This window comes from Gobio gobio, assembly GCF_949357685.1.
Source record: "Gobio gobio genome assembly, chromosome: 1".
Taxonomy (NCBI): domain Eukaryota; kingdom Metazoa; phylum Chordata; class Actinopteri; order Cypriniformes; family Gobionidae; genus Gobio; species Gobio gobio.
In genome coordinates, this window is record NC_137097.1 from 67,689,763 (window position 1) to 67,703,442 (window position 13,680).

The window sequence follows — 13,680 nt, forward strand, 5'->3', positions numbered from 1 at the left end:
GACACTGAAGACTGGAGTAATGAGGCTGAAAATTCAACTTTGAATTTTAGGAATGAATTACATAAAAAAAAAAAAAAAAAAATTATATATATATATAAACAGCCATTTTAAATGTTAATAATATCTCACAATATTACTGTTTTAATGTATTCCAGCAGTCTTGGTGAGCAGATTTCAAAAACATTACAAAATCCCAAACCTTTGAACTGTAGTGTATAAAAATAAGTGAAAAAAATTATAATCTGCTAGTGCATTAAGAAAAAACATACATGTGTTTTAAAATAAGTATGCAATCTCTAGTACATGTGTCATGTTTTAAGGATTTGTCGATATTTTAACTGAAATACAAGATGATTTTTTGAAGATTATTAACAAATTTATACTTTTTTTTTGTTGCAGTTTCCCTTTAAGTGTTCTATAATTAGCTTTAAACTAGGCCTACTACTTCTTAAATGAGATATCTTGCTCATGAAGCAAATCAGCTGAGGTGAGACTAAGAAGCAGCCAAAGACTCAGTTCTGATGGTGATTCCATTTGGGTCATAATCATTAAAGTGCATTAAATGCACTGGCCCGTCCCTCACCTCCCCTCAACACGAGACATTCAGATCTGTTACCCTCGCTGACCCAGATATGGTGTTGCTTCTTATCAAATGCCCCCTGTGTCCCATCACAAAAGTGTCTCTCTTTCTCTGTCCGTGGGGCTGACGGATGGGACGCGAGGTTAAATCAGATTTGCAGCGAGGTACAGCCACACAGAGCTCTTTCTGCTTAATTCAATTCGCTCAAAATTGAATTGGGAACGAGATGCATGGCTTTTTTGTGTGCTTTTGTGTGTCTCCGATGCCTGCCACCCCTCCTTCAAGCCAATGGATGAACAGTGGCCAGGTCTTAGATGATGGCAGAGCAATCAGCCTCATTTTACACGATTTTCCATGCACATTTCTCACATAGCTGAAACCTTCCCATACAGCACAAACACTGTTGTGCAGTCAAAGTCATCATTGTTTCTCCTCTATTTAACCCTTCTTAAGCATCACTAGTACTGTTGCTCATACGTAGGGTTAGAAATATGAGCACATCCCTAACACTAAGCATTATGCTTTGTCAACTCATATAGCATGTTTGTGCCATAAGCTGTTTACATCCAAAGTATTGCATAAAACATTTGCGAATAGAGCTGCGTTTCCATCCAGTGAGTCCAGTGACTATCAGAAAGTCATAAGAAAAATGGAAGTTGCTGCAATAGGACAAGCCACTCTATGTAATAATTATCATATATAATAAATGACTTGTGCCTCAGAGCGTGTAGACAAATCGCAAATCGACCCATCGCAAAGTCACATGTCTTTTTTGATACGCATCAAGGAATTTATTCGGTTTCCATCGCAGTGTTTCCATTTCCATTTGTTTTCTTATCGGATAAAAAATGTAACTGACTCAATTGAGTGCGTACATTTTTTATGTGTATTCTTATCATTTATGCGCATATGGCATTTCCATCCAGCGTTTTTAGTCCAACTTTTAGTCCAAAAAAATGTGCATAAAAAATAGGTGGATGGAAACAGCTATATAATTAAAGAATTTCATAAATCTAAGTTAACTAAGCTTTTTGGTATGTTCAGACTTTGTTTCGCAGACAATAGAAAAAAGCCAAACAACTAGAAGTGAGGGTAAAAGAAAAATAATTATATTTACAAAATACAGTATGACTGTATTTTACTTCATGATACTGTATAAATGTGATGACAAGAATGAATAATAATTGCTTCACCTGTGATTGGTCATAATAAGAAATTGCCTATTTATGTATTAAATATTACACTTATTCATTAACACGAGAAGTGCTAGCTATACACAGTTTAAATTGTATTTAAATTCAATAATAAATAATACAAAAATAATATCATTTTTCAGTTGAATATTTTTTGAGAGCAATGCTCTGGAAACCACAAGAGACGAGGAAAGATTAAATTCCATAGTATTTAATATTCCTCATGAGACTATCAATATTATAGATGGCGGTTAATAGAGATAATCCTGCCAGGAGTGGGTCGAGTAGGACCAGTTACAATTGGTGCCATGACCCAGATGGGAATGAGGTTTAGGGGGTGAGTGTAATGGAGGCCAGCTAGTAAGGGCTGTGGGTAAATCTCACTACCCTGATTTCAAGAGACTGCAGTCTTTAGCGTTCTGGTTAGTGCGCCTGCCTCCCGTGCCGGAGACGGCGGTTTGAATCCTGCCGGAGTGGGTCGAGTAGGACTGGTTACAATTGGTGCCATGACCCAGATGGTAATGAGGTTTAGGGGGTGAGTGTAATGGAGGCCAGCTAGTAAGAGCTGTGGGTAAATCTCACTCCCCTGATCTCAAGAGACTGCGGTCTTTAGTGTTCTTGTTAGTGCGCCTGCCTCCCATGCCGGAGACGATGGTTTGAATCCTGCCGGGAGTGGGTTGAATAGGACCGGTTACAATTGACCTATCGGTAAGCCCCTCCCCTCGAACGCAGATGAGCCAATAGCAGTTGAGTATCAGTTGCGCTGGGACCGGAACTCGGACATCTTTAGGTGTCAGCGCCATAGAGAAACATTGGAAAATCCGAAGCTCTCATCGGTTTGATGGGGTTTATGCTACAAAAATGCTAAAATGTCGTGCCTGAGGTACTGTAACACTGACTCCAGGGATCCTGAGAGGATTTTGTGTTTGTCACACTTTCATTAAGTTACGATTAAAGTCCCTGCTTACATACAAAGCAAAGTAACGAACTGTTCTCACGTCATGTAACACTATAGGTCAAACACTAAAGTCTATATTTAAGTGCCTCTCCATAATAAACTGATTATATGTAAATTAATTTAATTTTAGATATGTTTAAGGTCTACATTATCTGTCCTACTCCTATTTTGATGGGTATTATAGTCTACAGGTAACGTTAGTGAAAGGGAGAGCTAGCAGTTTATCAGAGTTGTTTTGCAGATACAAAGTTTACCAGTTATTAACTGCACCCCCGAAAAGTCATAAGCTCTGTGTATGTTTCTTTACTGTTAGTTGTTGAGTGTTTTTGTGTAATTTGCTGTGTATGTTAATGGTAATTCAACGGAGAGAGATAGTTTGTGAATGAGACGTTAATGCGCACTTCTTATACTTTGTTTGTTCAGCTCTTACGATGATTTTTTGGAGTGAAAAATGACATAATAAACTTGATAAACCATCAGTAAAGTTTGGCCATCATTCGGACGGGATATACGCTACATTCTGTGTCCAAAAACATCTTGGGATAAGGTTTTCACACTGACAGCTGTCCTTGTAAGATATAGCATCTCCGTTTGTTTGTCCGAGTTAGCAACAGCAACTAAGGGGGGCGGGGCTTACCGATAGGTCAATTGGTGCCATGACCCGGATGAGAGTGAGGTTTAGGGGGTGAGTGTAATGGAGGCCAGCTAGTAAGAGCTGTGGGTAAATCTCACTCCCCTGATCTCAAGAGACTTCAGCGTCCTTGTAAGTGCTCCTGCCTCCTATGCCAGAGACGCAGGTTCGAATCCTGCTCGGAGCGGGTCGAATAAGCCCGGTTACATATGCACATATTACACTGCAGACTAGGGCTGCACGATAAATCGCAATTAAACCGCACAACTCTGTGATCAGTAGTAAATGCTGCTCCATCTGCAAGCCAGAGGGCGCTCTCGTGCAAGGTACTCCAAATATGTGCCGCAGAAGAACGATAGCTCACGTCATTTCAGGAAATCCCTATGAACATCATATTATCGGCGAGCTGAATAAACAGAATATTGAAATGCTTTGATTGATTAATCATGACTAAATGCTTCTCATGTTTGGAAAGATGTTTGAAGCTTGTTGCTTTTTTCAAATGCACATTTTAAGCGAATCAAACTCTGAGTAATTTTAGATAGAGCAGCATTTACTACTGATCACAGAGCCGTCCTGCACTGATAAACTGCGCATAAAAAAAATTATCGCAGCCTTTGCGATTTCATAATCGCGATAAGCGATTTATTTGCGATTTATTTACTCACTCTCGCTCGTATCCAAGGTTAATCATCACCACTGTTTTGTTGAACTAATGACATCGTCATCAGCTTAAACGTGTGCGCAGGTTTCCCCTGAACAAGTGTGTCTGTGTTGTTTTCACATTCACACGAATCGAGCCACAGTTCCAGTGCCACTGAACTCAGGTCCCCTCCTACAGGTAGTCTTGGCTCTAAAGCTCTGTGCATTAGATGCTATTTCATATTTTTCCTATTATTGGTGGCTTGCCATCTCGCTTCTCTCATTAAAGTCTTAAATCTGTGGTTGAGCATGAAGTGCTCAGATCAGCACAGCTGGGGGTAGAAACACAAGGGCGACGAGCTGCCACATCCAGCAAACTGCTCAGAAGAGTCTCTTGCTGTGAGGGCGATTACAGAACATGGACCTCCTGTAGCTCCTGTTACTGTCAGTTTAACAACTATTACCAGATTCACTGACCTGCTGTGAAAAAAGATAAAGAGGCTTGAATTATGTTTGCCTTTTCTGGCAGGACTCGGCTCATATCCGTTACGTGGAGGGAGGAGCCACATCTCAAGCGTTCCAGTTCTTCGTACCCATTGGAGGAGGAGGAGGGCTTCACCTGCCATCCTCCATGTTCATTCGGCAGCCCAGGGACACACGAGCTTCTCCAGACCTCTCCGCAGATGAACAGCTGGCCTGTCGCTGGAGGAAGGTGAGAGATAAAAGCAGTTTAGCGCAGATGCTAACGTATATTTTTCACCCGAGCTCATTGTGCATATTTTTTTCACGTCACAGTGCCACCTACTTTTTGACTCCTTGCAAGACCTGGTGGATCATGTCAACGACTTCCATGTGAAGCCTGAGAAGGATTCTGGGTACTGTTGCCATTGGGAGGGGTGTGCACGCAAAGGACGGGGATTCAACGCCAGGTGTGTTTGCTAAATTTTCTCCTGTCCAGCTCTTAAATACAGATGTAGATTTACCCCGAATACAATAGTAATCAATAGACAATTGGTCTAAAAAGATTTGATCATAACATACAGTATTAACACAGTACAAATAAAACTTTTAAACGAAACATAAAATAAATACTTTATATTATAAAACTTACTGAAAAATAAACTAACTTTGTTGTTCCTAATGACAATGACAATCATATTTACATTTTGAAAACCAAATTTGCCTTTTAAATTAAAAGGTCACAAAGTAACCATGAATATTTTAGAAACTAGTACGTGACCACGAATATTCAAGAATCTAAAAAGAACCATGCATAATTAAACTAAATGACTTTGGGGGGTTAAATCACTCTTGGTTTAAATCACTGTTTGGTGCCCCTTGGTAGTTGGTGCCAACATGCACCACACTCTGCACAATAAGTCCTATTCATATGAAATATTATCTACAAAATCTTATTTTGGGGATTTTTAAATATTTTTACAGGACAAAGATTAAGTCAAAAACTTTTGTAGTCTAATACAAGTAATTTTTTTTGTTTTAAATACTTGCCATAAAGGCAATTTTTTAGGTTAATTTCCTTGGAAAGGAAAATGTTGCAACTGCAGCCAATTTTAATTTTAACATAACATAACATACCCTTAAGTCTAATGTGTGCCTCATTAGGTACAAGATGCTGATCCACATCCGCACTCACACCAATGAAAAACCTCACCGTTGTCCCACCTGCAACAAGAGCTTCTCCCGACTGGAGAACCTCAAGATCCACAACCGCTCACACACAGGTCAGTACCAAGTTAAATGTATGGATAGATACATGAAGATTGCATGACATGGCTAATTTGGTGCTTGTATTTTTTTTTTAGGAGAAAAGCCTTACATCTGTCCTTACGAGGGCTGCAACAAGCGCTACTCCAATTCCAGTGACCGGTTCAAACACACACGCACACACTATGTGGACAAGCCCTACTACTGCAAGATGGTGGGCTGCTTGAAACGCTACACGGACCCCAGCTCCTTGAGGAAGCATATCAAGGCTCATGGGCACTTTGTAGCCCAGGATCAGGGAGGTCCGGGTGGGGTGGGCTCCTTGTTGAAGCCAGGGCAGATTGCTGGGGCGGGGAAAGAATCTGAGCTGACTTACGTCAGTGGGGCTCACATCATCATTCCTGGTGCTGCCGCTGCTCTTTTGGGCGGTCACGGTCTGCAGGGTCTTGGAGGCTCCCTCCCCTTGTCCCCCCTCAGTCCCCGCCCCTTGGACTTGAGCACGCTGGGCTGCCCAAGCTCGCCTTCAGCTGGGCTTGGGGGGACACCCATTTTGTCTTTCAGCGGTTCCCCACTTGGCCTAGCCAAGTCACCCTTGCTGTCTCCTACATTCTCATCTTCCACACTGGGGTTGCCCATGGTGCCCATTTTGGGCTCGGAGCGCAGGGACCATGGCAAGGGCAAGGCCAGGGGCGAGGAAGGCGAGGACGAGATCCACGGTGGCGTGCTCAACCTGTCTACGGGATCGTCCCACGACCCCCTGTCTTGGGTTGTCATCCCCTCTGGCCAGGTGCTGCTGAAGCCAGCTGTGGTCAACTGAGCACCGCATTCCAGAAGAACGGCAGGGGTGGGGGGTAGACCAGGGGTCAGAGTTCAGAGGCAAGCCTGTGGGGGATTTTCACAAAGCAAATTCAGTTCTCCTTGGAGGTGACGCCCTCTTCTTCAACTTTTAGTGCTATTTCAGTTCTAATTTGTACTTCTCAGACAAACACTGCTACCTATTTCTTGTGGTAATAACGATGGGAACTAAACTAGCATAACATTTCAGAAAGTAGCCAAACATTCACCTCCATTCCATTCTCTTTCTGGCTTATCTTATTACCAGGGGTATCCAATCCTGCTACTGGAGGGACACCTTCCTAGAGAGTTTAGCTCCAACCTGCTCAAACACACCTGCTTGGACGTTTTGAGTAATCCTGAAGACCTAGATTAACTGGTCAGGTAATTCAGGTGTGTTTAATTATGGTTAGGGTTAAACCAGAGGTGAGCAACTGGTCCACTGTCCCTCAGAGTTCCAGTGCTAACCAAACACACCTGAACAAACATTACATTTTAACACAAAAATACAGTCAGGTGAGTTTGATCAGTGTTGGAGCTTATCTCTGCAGGACAGTGGCCCTCATGGGCCAACGTTGCCCACCCTTGGTCTAAACTCAGCAGGAAGGTGGCCCTCCAGAAGCAGGATTGGTCACCTCAAGTCTTATACACTTTGTTTTCTTTTTTATGAGAGCACTGATCTAAACAGCAGACTTAGGAATCTGTGCCCTTGCTTCAAGAGACAACTTCTGTGTATTTATGCGTAAGAGAAACTTTTGGACGACAGTGTACACAACACACTAAAGACACAAATGTATGTTGTTGTTTTTTTAAGGAAACATCTTTCAAGCCATTCCGTGCATTACGAAAAGACCTCTAAGCTTAGCGAGCTAGAGATCTCTGAGGCTAACTCGCATGGGTTTGGTCAGGTTTGCAAAGAGGTGCTGAGGTCGTAGGTCAGACGAGAGCAGCTTGTTTACTTGCTGACAATCAGCATCTGTTGTACCCTTCCGACCAATCCTTTTCCTGGAATGTCACTTTCTTGCAGAGTTTAGCTCCAACACACCTGACTGGAAGATCTAGTTATCCTGAAGACACTGAGTAGCTGGCTCAGGTGTGTTTAATTAGGGCTAGAGATAAACTCTCCTGCAAGGTGGCCCTCCAGGAGCAGGACTTTACCCTCCTGCTTCAGACTGTCCCAAGTCCCACCTCAGTCAGCAGGCACCATCTGCATCCCTAGCAAGTGAACTTCCTTAGCTAAATGCTACGGCAAGCTACATGACGAACCTTGTAATTTGCTGCTAGCTGTGTCACTGCATTGTAAGCAAACATCTCTGAGTAAAAATATACACAGTATGAACGACAATCTGTCCTCTGAGGAGGAGGAAATAGAAAACCTTGACTAGCTCTATTTTGTTGAATAAGATATCTACAGACACAAGGCTCACACTGACTGAGTTTTAAGTCATACAAGGGCACAAACTCACCCAGAAGTTATGCTAACGCCCCATAGGACATGGCATTGTTGTAAATAGTGCCATCTTCTGGTCATCAGTTGTACTGCACACTACTAGCTGAACCAAGGGCCAGATTTAACAGTATTATCCTGCTTTGCCATATACTAGCTTGGCTGGGTAAAACGAAGAACATTTGGCTGGACTATTTTAAATAACAGTTATCCACAACCCAATGAACACGTTGACACTTGCAATACACCAGTTTGGGTGTATCGCAACAGTTAAGGGCCTAGTTTGTTTAACAAAACTTTGCTTTGCCCCATATTAAATCACTGTGCTAAAAGTCTAAACGCATAGATTGAACTAGGGACTTAATAATAAAGTGCAGAAACACTATTCAGGTGGCCAAAAGACAGTATTTTGCTTTAAGACCCTTTCACATGACCCACATCAACTTTCTCCAATGAATCGAACTCTGTTGAGCAAAAGGGTAACTCCGGGCGTCACGTTGCACACATGGTGTTGTAGTGTTTTACGGCGATGCTCCAAGTACGACAAATTTCACATTTTACCCCGTTTGCCTCTGATTTACCCTCATTGCATAATGTGCTATCAGGTGGTACATCATACAAACTGAAAATAAAAACTCTAGACCCATCAAGTTGTACAAAAACAACTTTTAAGGCATCTCATGACATTCAGATTCATATTCAATATGAATTAATAAATAGCGAACCTTCTGTGACCCTATCTGGGTGTTGAGAGGTGCATTGAAGTCCTGAAGTGGGTCAAGTGAAAGACTCTTAATGCAGTCATTGTCATCCTCCATTGATGATCAACCTGTCGCCATCAAGATTAAAATAACACTCATGATCAAGTCTTCTCTCCTGAACTCAGGCACGTAAACATTCTTTAGAGCATCCTTCAACAATGTCCATTATCCCCCTCATAGATTGCCAGAAGAAAAAAGTCAGTTTTAGAAAACAAACGAATGTAACGTAAAAACATTCCGACTGAAATAATCACACTTCCTTAAAGCAGTACCCCACCCTCTTCTCCAAACCATTATTACACTCAAGAGTCTTATTTCATAATTATTTTGTTTTATTGTTTGTGGAAACTATACAATTAATGCTGTTTTGTTTTAATGACTTTTTTTTGGACGTGACATTTCCTGATGTTGAAGTTGCTTTATGTGTTCGTTTCTGCTATCGCTACTCTGTTCAGCTTTCTCCAGCTGGTGAATTGAGAGGAAATAGGGAGAAATGACAGGAGGAGGTGATAGATTTGATTGCATCCCATAATTCCAGACAGCAACATAGTGTCGGCCCAGATCCGGGCCACATCTGGTACATACGGATTCCGCGCGTACCAAATGTGGGCTGGATCTGGGCCGACACTACACTCTAAAAAAATGGCACTAAAAGTGGTTCTTTGGCTCGTAATCATAGGGGAACCACTTTAAGTGTTGTATAGCACCAAATATTGGTGCTTCAGCGGTTCTTCAATGGTTCTTTGGGATGACTGAGGTGCTATATAGCACCGCTACCATATACAGAACCTGTTAAGATATGGTGCTATATGGCACCAAAAATGGTTCTTCGTCGTAATCATAGAGGAACCACTTTTGGTGCTATATAGCACCATATCTTAACATGTTCTGTATACGGTAGCGGTGCTATATAGCATCTTTGTTAGCGGTGCTATATAGCACCTTAGTCAAAGAACCGGTGAAGAACCACTGAAGCACCAAAATTGGTGCTATATAGCACTAAAAAAGGTTCCCCTATGATTATGAGCCAAGAACCATTTTTGGTGCCATATAGAACCTTTTTTTTAGAGTGCATATAGCACCATCTTTTTTTGGAGTGTATGTTGCTGTCTGCGATCATACCATGACGTTTGAGGTGTACATACATCTGTCCTGTATAAGGGACGTTCAACCAATCAACGTGTCCGTAATGGGATGCCCAAATGAACCTGACCTGAGAACTTAAGAGCAATTACTGCGCTAAATAAGAGAAATGGACAGAGCGAAGTGCTGGTGCTTTCTCCATTCCCTGCTGCAAAAGTCACCACTGTCCAAATCTCGATTGTGCGCCAAGCTTCAAAACTAGGCCACCCAACAAAAACACAATCAACACAATCCTCTCAGGTTTGCAGAGCTTTGACATCAGTGTGCATTTAGGATTCTTTAATGGAAAGGACGTGTGTAAACCTTTTCATCTTTCCAACAAGCTGGACATCTCTTTGTCTACCTTCTCCTACTCCCTCGCCTCGTGTTGTTGGCTGGAGAAAGCTGATACTGACACAGACCTGTTAAGGTCTACATCAATGTTCAATATCAGATAAGCTGTTTGAACCTTTAACCCTTTGAGCACTCTGAAGACGGCCGCACTGTTTCTCACAGAAAATTCCTAATAAAACGATGGTGCGTTCCCGATGACTGTTTGTGAGAGGCTTAAGCAATACATTCAATGGCAGGGATTAGCTACTCCATGGCTAGATATTCAAATTGAAATATTAAATGTAGTAAAACACACGGTACATAAATTAAGCACCATGATAGAATGAGAAAAGAAAAATCAGCTCACACTATAGAGTTAAGATGTTTGCCTGTTCCTCAAATAAACTAATACTAGGACACAATTCTTGACACAGAGATGCACAAAGGGTTAACAAAAAGACTATGGCCTGGAAAGGCCAGTATCCATGTTTTTGTTTTTTTTTCCTTTTTTGCACATTTTTGAGATTTTAATATCAGTATTTTAATTTTTTTTTTCCAAGTGCCTTTTATTATAGTTCAAATGTAGATGTAATACAGTATATGAAAATAAATATATATATATAAATAAATAAATATATATTTTTCCCAGCATCATGTTCTGAAGCCGAACATGCAGAATTTTAGAGCTGTAAAAGTCTCCAGTTGGTACAACATAGGTGTGTGTGCTCCTGTTTTAGAGGAATTTTATTACGATATTGATAAGGATGTCAATGAAAATAAAAGATACAAATGTTTAATAAATTTGCATTTGATATATATAAATATATTGCGTTCTGCTGCGTCTTTTTTGGGTGAATGTTTGGGGCATTCGTGTACAGAGGGCTGAAACGTTTACAGTATTAACTCAGACCAGGGTTTTAGCTCACGACCTCGGATGAGACGTTGAACTATTTTTCTTGGCTCTTCCAACTGTTTGCTTTAGTTGAGATGCATCTGACTGATCCCTGTTTGAATGATCAAAATATACAGTGATTCTAACATAAATACACAGTGTTTATGAGGACTCCATATTTACAGTCATGGCCAGAATTATTGGCACCCCTGGTAAATATGATCAAAGATGGCTGTAAAAATAAATCTGCATCGTTTATCCTTTTTTTTTGCAAAAATATAACCTTTCATTGAAGTAAAAGAATGGAAAGTGGGGGGTAAATCACAGTTTTAATTAACTGTTTTTCTCACAAACATGTTGGCCACAATTATTGGCACCCCTATAGAAATTCTGATGAGTAAAATATCTCTGAAGTATATTCCCATACATATTTCCAGCTTTAGCACACCAGGGTGACAGGAACAATGAAATTGTCCAGCTATGACGTCTTGTTCCACACAAGTATAAATTTGAGGAAACACAAAGGCCAAATTTCCTTAATAATTCATAACGATGAGGAAAACCACAGAATATAGTTCTGATGTGCAGCAAAAGATTGTTGAGCTTCACAAAATAGAGAAAATGGTTGTAAGAAAATATCTAAAGCATTGAAAATCCCCATTTCCACCATAAGAAGTTCCTGTCCACTAAAGATGTTCTGAATCTGTCTGAAAGAGGACGTGTGTCGATATCGTCCTAATGCACGAGAGGAGAGTTTGAGTGGACAAAGAGTCTCAGAGGATCACAGATGGAGAATTGCAGAGATTAGTTGAGTCTTGAGGTCAGAAAGACGAACAAAAATTATCAAAACACCACCTTCATCACCACATGTTGTTTGGGAGGGATTCCAGAAAAATCCTTCTTGCTCATCCAGAAACAAACTCCAGCATATTCAGTGTTCAGACATGACTGGAACTTCAAAGGGACCGGTTTCTATGGTCAGATGAAACAAACAAAAAAAAGAGCTTTTTGGCAGCAAACCCACCAGATGGAAAACAGGTGCAAACCGGGATAAAAAGTACCGCATTTCAGAAACATGGTATCATGGATTCTAGCAAATACCAACAGATAAACAATCAAAACCTGACGGCCTCTGCTAGAAATCTTGTAATGGGCCGTGGTTGGATCCTCCATCAGGACAACGATCCAAAACAAACATCAAAATCAACACACAAATGTGTCCCTGAGCACAAAATGAAGCTTCTGCCATGACGGTATAAGTCCCCTGACCTGAACCCTGTAGAGAATGAGTGGCTGAACTGAAGAGAAGAAGCACCAACATGGATCTGTGAATCTGAAGGATCTGGAGAGATTCTGTGTGGAGGAATGATCTCTGATCTCTGGTCAGCTGTTCTCCAGACTCATCAGGCATTATAGAAGAAGACTCAGAGCTGTTATCTTGACAAAAGGAGGTTGCAAAATGATTATGGTCAACGTTAGGTTTTCGCTATTTTTTTATTTTTTTAAATGAAAGATCAAAAGGATAAACAATACAGATTTATTTTTACTGCCATCTTTGATCATATTTACCAGGGGTGCCAATAATTCTGACCATGACACACATTTTTCAAAAATAACAAATTTAGCTTGTATTATGACTGCATTAATATTTCATTGTTAAAATATTTTTTTATGCAATCACAGTGATATATGTCAGCCAACCAGCAAGAATAATCTAACTTCAGTCACTACTCTGCTGCTTAACACCCGTATCACTGAATAGCAACACTTGTAAATTGCTTGTTGTGCATTGCTTCACACTGACAGTGTTTAAGGTGTTTGACTCTTGCTTAAATGAAGGACAAATGCATAAAGAATTTTTAAGGACCGAGTTCTGGATTCTGAAAAACTCCATCAGCTGCACAGTCACTGTTGATTACCATAGACGAGCATCATCCCTCAGATTGAAGTATTTACACTAACACAGCTGAAGTCCATGGGCAAGACATTACTCTGGGATAAATAATGATACCCCCTGGTTTCACAGACGAGGCTAAAGACTAGTCCCAGACTAAGATGAGTGTTTGAGCCATTTTAACTTCAAATATGTCAGTGATACACACCAATGTTCTTTTTAAAGGCATGTTTATAAAAGCTACTTAAATGTCCTAATTGAACTAAGGCCTAATCCTGGCTTAATCTAAACCCTGTCGTGAAACCAGGCTTTTATGTTTCAAAAGTAAGTTACAGCCATACGTAAACATCTTATGCATTAACAAGATGGGTGTAATAAAATCGCTTACTTACCTTATCTGGTCAATCATTCATAGCTGTGAGCAGATGGACACAGCATACCAGGACATTTTACTGAAGACAAATCCACTCAGTAAATTACTTCAGTTCAGTCGCCCAGAACTGCTTTTAAATCCAAAATGTTTTGACCTGTACACTTTAATTGTTTAATTACAGCAACAACTTACAGTGTTAAATGACTTTCTGTGGTAATGTACATCAAGCCAGAGATGTTGTTGAAACCGCTCATCTTGTATTGAATTCAGATCATTCCATGAACAGATGGATGAT

At 40.7% G+C, this 13,680-nt stretch overlaps 1 protein-coding gene across 1 annotated transcript in view; it reads left to right on the forward strand.

Annotated features, from left to right (window-relative positions):
- glis2b (GLIS family zinc finger 2b) overlaps nt 1–8,629 on the forward strand; it is a 64,818-nt gene extending 56,189 nt beyond the window's left edge. Inside the window, exons 4-7 of the mRNA XM_079827370.1 lie at nt 4,534–4,716; nt 4,800–4,933; nt 5,628–5,746; nt 5,828–8,629. Coding sequence (XP_079683496.1) covers nt 4,534–4,716; nt 4,800–4,933; nt 5,628–5,746; nt 5,828–6,546 — 1,155 coding nt within the window. The 3' untranslated portion in view covers nt 6,547–8,629. The remainder of the gene's footprint in view (nt 1–4,533; nt 4,717–4,799; nt 4,934–5,627; nt 5,747–5,827) is intronic.
- The last annotated feature ends 5,051 nt before the right edge of the window (nt 8,630–13,680 follow it).